The sequence below is a fragment of the Camellia sinensis genome, chromosome 10 (genome assembly GCF_055761805.1).
Source record: "Camellia sinensis isolate YWXY chromosome 10, ASM5576180v1, whole genome shotgun sequence".
In the NCBI taxonomy this organism is placed as follows: domain Eukaryota; kingdom Viridiplantae; phylum Streptophyta; class Magnoliopsida; order Ericales; family Theaceae; genus Camellia; species Camellia sinensis.
Genome location: NC_138970.1, coordinates 44,393,342 through 44,402,451, shown reverse-complemented (window position 1 = coordinate 44,402,451; position 9,110 = coordinate 44,393,342). Strand labels below are relative to the sequence as shown.

At 39.2% G+C, this 9,110-nt stretch overlaps 1 protein-coding gene across 1 annotated transcript; it reads left to right on the top strand.

The window, feature by feature from the left end:
* Positions 1–414: 414 nt before the first annotated feature.
* Positions 415–6,507, top strand: LOC145800334 (uncharacterized). The gene is made up of 9 exons (XM_082889992.1): positions 415–958; positions 1,058–1,183; positions 1,301–1,464; positions 1,646–3,082; positions 3,171–4,055; positions 4,146–4,997; positions 5,117–5,194; positions 6,269–6,365; positions 6,470–6,507. Exons 1-9 carry the CDS (start codon positions 415–417, stop codon positions 6,505–6,507), a joined length of 4,221 nt encoding a protein of 1,406 aa, XP_082746118.1.
* The last annotated feature ends 2,603 nt before the right edge of the window (positions 6,508–9,110 follow it).

Genomic DNA, 9,110 nt, shown 5'->3' with positions numbered 1-9,110 from the left:
GGAAATGGTTGGTTATATGAGAGTGTCATTATTAGGCTAAAATCTACCTGCTCTGCAGCCGAATTTAAGAAGGAACTGCAGAACAGGAGCTTAAGGGTTACCAAGTTTTCTCTATGTAGTGGTAGAGATGTCATTCTCTCTTTCAATTCTGTGCCATTGATGAAAGAGAGCCTCAAACATTTGGATGTGTGGATTAAGGAGTGGAATGACTCGGTTAAAGAATGGAAACAAGGCATGGTTCTTGACCAAGAAAGGCTTGTGTGGCCCAGCTACTACGGGGTCCCCCCAAATTTGTGGAGTTTCAACACCTTTAGTCGGATAGGGAGGTTTTGGGGTAAGGTTGTTGAAATAGATGATGATACATTGCACCTCAAAAACCTTTAATGTGGTAAGATTAGGATAGCAACATCTTGTATGGAGTCCATCAATTGCACTGTTGATCTGGACTGTGAAGGTATTTTATACCCAGTGATGATTTGCGAGGAGCATATTGTTATTTCTAAGGTTGTTATGTCGCAGTGCAATTGCCATTCCCAGCAAAGGGATAGGGCCGATCTGAGTTCACACAAGGAAGAAGATGTCCTAAGTTCAAACAAGGAAGAAGATGGCCTTAACACACGAATGGTTAGCTTGCAGGCTGTCCAGCGTGGCGATGTGGTGGGGGGTTGGAAAGCTGTCAACTTGGCTGCAAAGGAGGTAGTGACAGCGGATGTCAGTTGGCAGAGTGTGAATAGTCAGCAAAGTTCTTCTATGGTGGAAGAAACAAACACCATCATGGTAGTGACAAATGCTGGAGGCGCACGGGATGTCAGTGTTTCAGAAAAAATGGCGGGCTCTATGCATGGTATGAGTGATGGAAAGCGTATTGTGGAAGGCGAATTATTCACGCCAGTCTTCATTAGAAGTGTGAATGGTTCTGCAGGTCTTGGGCCAGGTTTAAATTTAGAAGTTGTGCTGAGTAAGGCCTATAGTGGGGGGAACTCTATTAGTTTGGCCTAGAAATTTAGTGGTCCTAGCAGCCCAGGCAACCCAACTATTCCTAAGAAAATTATTCTAGATGCTGGTGGGGCATTAGATCATGACCTGGTCCAAATAGGAGAAGGCAGTGGAGTCATTCTTGGCAAGTTTGGGGAAAGTTCCACTTCAGCAGCCCAGACAAGGAAGGCCTGCACGAGAAAGAAGAGTAAATGTGTAAGAAGAAAAGCTTGGAACAAGAAAGGTGGTCTTGAACTTGGCCACAACATTCTAGGGCCATCTATCAATCTCAGGAAATGAGCTGTTTTTAGATCCCCTGCTGCAGCAATATCTTTCTCTATGGAAAGTGCATCAGATCGTGGTAGGATGCTACTCAATGAGGCTGAAGCAACTTTACAAATGGGGAAAGCTCTTGGGCTGAATTTTGAAGATAAAGAGGATGAGGTTGTGAGTAAACTTGTTGAATTGGAAACAAAGGACATGGAAATGGTTCAAAAAAAGGGAAAGGGAGTAGTCTGCTGAATGACTATTCCAGGAGGCTTAGGAGGGCTAATTTTTATTAATGAAGTTGTTATCTTGGAATATTAGGGGGCTAGGAAGGCCTAAAAAAAGAAGGAAGATCGTGAAGGTTCTCAAGGTAAGGAAAATAGATATGGTGTTGCTGTAAGAGACTAAAAAGAAGGGAATCAATGCAGAATTTGTGAACTCTATTTGGGCTGGAGAAAAAGTGGATTTCATATTAGTTGACTCAGAGGGTGCAGCTGGAGGGTTACTCTGCATTTGGAATCTTGAGGTCTTTCAGCTCAATCATTGCTGTTGCAATCGTAATTTTCTTCTTCTCGCAGGTACGATCTTTTTTAACTTTAATTGTGTAGTGGTGAATGTTTACGGGCCAAATGATTCTGATAGAAGGAAAGAGTTGTGGGATATTCTAGTGAAGCTCAAATCACAGTTCTTATTTCCATGGTGTTTGGGGGGTGACTTTAATGAAATTAGATGCATCTCTGAAATGAAAGGATGCTCTAGGAGGGATAAGGGGATGAGAGAGTTTAATGAAATGATTGAGCAGCTAGAGGTGTCTGATCTATCAATGTGTGGAAGGAAGTTCACATGGTGTAACTCACATGAGAATGAAAGATGGAGCAGGTTAGATAGATTTTTACTAAACCCAGAATGGCTGCAGTCTTTTAATTTCAAGTTATGGGGATTCCCAAGATTGTTCTCTGACCATTGTCCCATCCTCTTAATGGAAGATGAGAGAGATTGGGGCCCTAGACCCTTTAGGTACCTTAATACATGGTCTATGCATCCTCAGTTCTTGTCATTTGTTGAGAAAACTTGGGCTGAATTACAAGTGTTGGGTTGGGCTGGTTTTAAATGTTTAGTTAAATTTAAATCCTTGAAATCTGCCCTTAAGAAGTGGAACATTGAGGTGTTTGGAAATGTGGAGAACAAGTTAAAAGCTACAGAAGAGGAAGCACATGTTCTTGATCTAGTTACTGAAGATAGGCCATTATCTGCAGATGAACTGGCTAGGAGAAGAGTATTGCATGGCGATGTTTGGAAGATGAACAAAATGTTAGAAAGGTTGTGGCTCCAAAAATCTAGACTCAACTGGGCAATATCAAGCGACAGAAACACCTCTTTTTTCCATTCTGTGGCAAGTTGTAGGCGTAATAGGAATGCCTTATGCTCAATTCTAGTGAATGGAACTAATATTGAAGATCCCATAGGTGTTAAATCAGAGGTGTTGAATCATTTCAAAAATCTTTTTGCTGAGCCTTGGAAGAAAAGACCTTCCATTAATGGCCCTTTTAAGTCAATTGGGGATGCCAATGATTTCAGACCTTTAGAGGCTGAGTTCACAGAGGTGGAAATCAGTAATGCCATCAAATCTTGTGGGGGTAACAAGGCTCTTGGGCCAGATGGTTTTAATTTGGGCTTCTTTCAAAAATGTTGGAGTATAGTTAAGGAGGATGTCTTGCACTTTATGAGGGATTTTCACTTTAGTGCTAAGTTGGTCCGTGGTTTAAACAGCTCTTTCATTACTCTAATTCCTAAAGTTGAGAACCCAACTTGCCTAAGTGAATATAGGCCTATCAGTTTAGTAGGTTCATTGTACAAAATATTAGCCAAGGTTCTATCTAACAGGTTGTCCCAGGTGTTGCCAAATATCATAAATGAAACTCAATCAGCTTTCATTAAGGCTATATATCTTCGACGGTATCCTTATTGCAAATGAGATAGTAGATGGCTGGAAGAAGGCTGGCGAGAGTGGTATTGTGCTTAAACTCGATTTTGAAAAAGCCTTTGTCTCAGTCAATTGGAAATTTTTGTTTTCTATGCTGTCAAACTTTGGTTTTGGGAGTAAATGGGTAAGTTGGATGAAGGAATGTGTAGCAACTACAAGAATTTCAGTTTTGGTTAATGGATCTCCTACCCCAGAATTTTGTGCACAGAGGGGGCTAAGGCAAGGTGATCCACTATCACCATTCCTATTTATTATTGTGGTTGAAACCCTCAACATTTTGCTAGAAAAAGCCAAACATTTGGGACTACTCAGAGGGGCCTCTGTAGGCTCAAGCGGTCTTAGGCTCACCCACTTACAATTTGCAGATGATACTATTTTGTTTTGCGAAGCTGATCGGGGGGAGGTAGCCAATATTAAAAGAATCCTAAGGTGCTTTGAAATTGTATCAGGCCTAAGGATTAACTACAATAAGAGCGTGGTCTGTGGGGTGGGAATTCCTGTTGAGCTGGGCCAAGAGTTCGCTGCAAGTCTGAATTGTCATCATCAAATCTTGCCTCTTAAGTATTTGGGTCTTCCATTAGGTGCCAGCCCAAGTAGGAAAAGAACTTGGCAGCCTGTGATTGATAAGTGCAAGCTTTGTCTTACTTCTTGGAAGAGAAGATTTTTATCCTTCACTGGGAGATTGACCTTGATCAAATCTATCCTTGCTAGCTTGCCTATTTTTTATCTCTCTCTCTTCAAAATGCCCGAGGTGGTTGCAAAAGAGATTGATAGAATACAATCTGCTTTCTTATGGGGTGGTTCGGATTTAAGAAGGAAAGTGCATTTGGTAAAATGGGAGGATGTCTCCAAAAGTAAAAGTACTTGAGGGCTAGCTATTAGTAGAGTAAAAATTATGAATATTTGTCTTTTACTAAAGTGGTGGTGGAGGTTTGGTGCTGAAGAAAACTCCCTTTGGAAGGAGGTGATTTGTGGGAAGTATATTGAGCAAGGTAAGGGCTGGTTTGCTTCTACAGATAGGGTCAGCAAGATGTCTAAAATCTGGGGTGATATTGTCAACATTGTAGCCTCTAGGCCAGAGCTTCTTCACTTCTTTAGGAGCAATGCAGTTGTTTTGATTGGTGATGGTCACAGAGCTAGATTTTGGACTGATCGTTGGTTAGGTGGGTTTTGCCTCAGAGATGAGTTTCCGAGACTCTACTCACTATCAAATGCCAAAGATGGGTCGGTGTATCTGTACCATTCCAATAGAGATGCTTTTGGGAATTGGGTTTTTAATTTTAGAAGATCCCTCTTTGCTTGGGAAGAAGAGGAGCTGAGGAGACTGTCAGTCCATCTCAGCAGCTTCCCTCTACTCAGAGCCAATGTTCCGGACTGTTTGAAATGGAATGCTACTCCATCTGGTGTTTTCAGTGTTTCTTCTGCCTATCACTGGTTTGAACTAGGTTTTGGTCCTCCTTGCATGGCCTCAAGTTCACTGTGGAAGAATGCTGCACCACCAAGAGTTCAATTTTTCGGTTGGTTGGCTTGGAGGGGCAGAATTAAGACTGCTAGTTTCCTGAGAAGGATTGGTATACTTAATGGCAATGTGGATGTCTATTGTATTTTTTGTAAAGAGATGGAGGAAACTTCTATTCATGTTCTACTCCATTGTCCTTTTGTTTGGCTGATCTGGTCTTACTTTGTTAATTGGTGGGGGCTGCAATGGGTTTTACCAGGTTCAGTTCAGGACCTGCTGGATTGGTGGGCTGGGTGTAGGCACACTAAGATGGTAAAGAAGATATGGAGTGTAGTCCCTTTGGCTATTTTATGGTCAATCTGGAAACAAAGGAATGATTGTGTGTTCAATGGGGTACAGCCCTCTTTGATACTTTATGTGAAAACATTAAGGTCAGAATTGCAGTGTGGGTCAAATCACCTTTTACCTTGGACTACTCTGTCTATGATATGATTCACAATCTCAATCAGGTGAGAACGTGTCTGGGCTATAGGAATCATGCCTCAGTCTGAAGATGGTGATACGTTTTCATCTGCTTTGCTAGGATGCTCCCGGTTAGCTTTGGTCTGTTCTGTTACTGCTGATATGCTTCTGGTATATCGGTTGGGCTACAATTGGTTTGGTGCTGGTGAATAAAGATGGTGGAGCTGCTGCAAATTAGGATAGCTCTATGGGTTGAATTTCTAAACTTGAAGTTATGCTGCTGCAAATTAGGATAGCTCTTTGTAGCTGCACACCCATGGTCAATTTATTCCCAAGAGTTTCTGTTTGTGTTCTTGTGTTCACCTGCTATGCATATCTGTGTGAAGCAGTGGAGGAGGCCTGGTTCAAAGGATTTTTTTGGCTCCAGTTACAGAATTTTGTATTGCCTCAGTCCTGTTTTGATCTGTCTGCTAGGTTGTCTTGGTCAGATTTTGTTCCAGCTTTGGTTGTAGTTTGTGGAGGCTGCTGATTTGCTTGGAGGTTACTGATCTGCTGTTAGTGCTATGCCAGTTATGGAGGCTACTGATATGTGGGATGTCTTGCCTGAAGCTGGTTGCTTTCTGGGCTGTTCAAAGAACTGGTGATTTGATGGAGCTGGAGTCTGAACTGCAGTCTTGCTAGTGTATGTTGCTCTTATGTTTGGCCTGCTAAGCAAGGTTGAAACCAGTAATCAAAGGGGATCCTCATCCAAATGCAGAGTTATGCTATTGTCTGCTGCTATATGTCTGCTGCTATATGCTGATTTCTGGCTGCTGTTTGAGTTGAATCATTGGGGCTACTGCAATATGCTAATTTGGTGTGCCTGCTGCTGTTGGATGTCTTGGGGCTGCAAATAATGTCTGGTGTTTGCTGGTTGGTTACTGGTCTGCTGTATGGTATTGGAGGTCTGTTTGTTGTATGAGGTTGATTGGTGGCTGCAAATAGGGTCAGAGAATGACTGCTGCTGTATGCTATAGTTCAGAGGTCAGCAGATGTATAATGCAGGAAGCTGGTTTGCTATGTGCAGATTTTAGGAGGGGAGTGGATTGCTGATGGATGATGGTGGTTGTTGCTTATAAAAGGCCTCAGAAAATGTTCTTGAGAAATTGGAAAAGAATGCAGACCATCAAAGTATAGGAGACATTGAGAATCCTGCTGGCTGTTGCACTTCAGGTGGAGGTTATGGACTTGCTCCCTTTATCTGGTGTGTTATCAATAGTGTGGATTGGTGTTTCAAGCCCAGTTGGTGGTTCTTTTCTTGATTTCCCTATGTTCCTGAACAGTTTTTGGTGCTGTCTTGTTCCATCCAGATTTTGGTTGAGTTTGCTCAAATTTTGGTGTTTATTTTCTGTGCAATATACTGATCTGCAGTCTGCTCTGTCTCTCTTCTTTGCAGTTTGGGTGAAGCTTAGTTGGTCTGCTATATTGTTAGCTGTGGTTGCTTTTTTTTTTTTTTTTTTTTTTTTTTCTGTTTTTTTTGTGTTGTTTGTTGGTTTCTCACCAACTGGTGCTTGGAGCTTTTGTTATCTCCAAGCTCCTCTTTACTGATGTTCTGTATCCTTTTTGCATACTTTCATCAATAAAGATTTTCTTTGCCGATAAAAAAAAACTAATAAAATTACGTAAATTATTTATTAAAATAAAATTTTAATATTATTAAAACCTATTAATTAATTTGATGATTTATTAATAAAAGAGGCTAATTGTTATGAAATTTAAAAGACAACGGATGGAATATAATTTTTAAAATTAAAAGGGACAATTCATATTTATAATTTATCCATTTAAAAAAGAAAATTGCTAAAGTGACCATGTTATTCATTGTAAACAAATAGGGAAATGCTCCAGTTTGCACCCTTTAACCTATAACAAAATGTATAATTTTATCATAAAATTTTATAACATCAACTATAAAATGTGTAATCTTATTACAAATTGATATAATAAAAATATTTAAAATTTTGTAATTGATGTTATAAAAGTTTCTAATTTGGTTATGACATTTTTGTTTCGCTAATTTATAATAAAATTACACCTTTCGTAATTGATATTATAAAATTTTATAATAAAAGTAGATATTTTTGTGGTGGGAATTTCCCAAATGGGTATGGTTAACGCAATGGCATATTCTTTTTTATATTGACGAACAGAGTGTAGAACTACAAAGGGAATCTGATTCTCAACTATTGTCAATCATGTTGAAGAGCTGCAATAGTCCAAACATTATTGATAAGGAAAATTCTAATATATACGCCCTTAGAAGCGCGTACTAAAAAATTTAAAAATTATTGAGATACTGATTCGTCATTATAGTTTAATTTTAAATAGTGAATATCAATCTTAATTAAATAATCAATAACAAATCGACACAATGATTTAAGTTGAAAAAAATCACAATTGGAATACCTCAAATTCTAATAAAAAATCACGGGCAAAAATCACAAAATAATCCACTAAAAAAATAAAAAGAAATTACACGCGAGTACTCTCAATTACCTAGTGAATCTACGCCCGAATTGAACCAAACCCAATGTGTCTCTTCCCCCACCATCTTCACTATGAAACGACGATGAGCCACTTCGGAATCTACCAAAGCTTCAAGACCAAGTTTTTCGGAATCCACAGAAGAACACCTCTCTTTTTTGTGAATGAAATAATAAAAATAAACCCCTTAATGATATCAATATGAAGCTCATAGATCTATTGATCACTCTCAAATCATTAAGGAAACCGATATATAAACACCCTCCAATATAAAAAAATCTTGGTAGCTCTCCTTTCTGAGAATTTAGACGGGTTCAACCCTAAAAATAACAAACAATGCACTTTATAATAAACAGAGCCGCAATGTCAGAATTGGTGCCGTTACCAGTCTAGTTTTCAGTTCTTGGAAGGTTGATTCCCGCTGATCAGTCCAATCAAATGATACATTTTTCTGAGTCAACTGTGTCAATGGCATGGTAAGCTTAGAGAAATCTCTCACAAATCTACAATAGTAACCAGCAAGCCCAGAAAACTTTTGATTTCTGACACATTGGTTGGTCTTGGCCAATCTTCAATGGCCTCAACTTTCTGTGGGTCTATTGATATACTGTCTTTGTTGATTACATGTCTCAGAAATGCTACCTTGTCAAGCCAAAATTCATATTTGGAAAGTTTTGCATACAACTTTTTCTCTTTCAGAATCTATAAAGTAGTTCTTAGATGACTTTCATGTTCTTTCCTACTTTTGGAGTAAATCAGTGTATCATCAATAAATACAACGATAAATTCATCAAGAAATTGTTTGAAGACCCGATTCATTAGGTCCATAAACGCTGCAGGTGCATTTGTTACACCAAATGGCATCACCAAAAATTCGTAATGCTTGTATCTAGTTTTGAATGCAGTTTTCTCTATATCTTCTGCCTTAACCTTTTAACAGGTGATACCCGGATCTAAGGTCTATCTTCGAGAACACTTGTGATCCTTGGAGTTGGTCAAAGAGATCATCTATTCGGGGTAGTGGGTATTTGTTCTTGATAGTCACTTTGTTCAATTTCCAATAGTCTATACACAGCCTCAAAGATCCATCTCTCTTTTTGACAAACAAAACTGGAGCACCCATGGTGAAGTGCTCGGGCGAATAAACTTCTTGTCTAACAGTTCATGAAGTTGACTTTTCAATTTTTTCAGTTCAGAGGTCGGCATTCTATATGGGGTTTTAGAAATCGGTTGTGTTCCGAGTACAACATCAATAGTAAACTCGATTCCCTATCAATTAAATCTCTAAGCAATTCATTTGGAAATACATTAGGAAATTCATTTACTACAGAGATATTCTCTACAGTAGGACTATCAGAAGTCTCAGTCAAAACACAACACATATACCCTCTACATCTCTTCCTAAGTTGTTTAACAACTTTCATGGAAGAAATCAAGTAT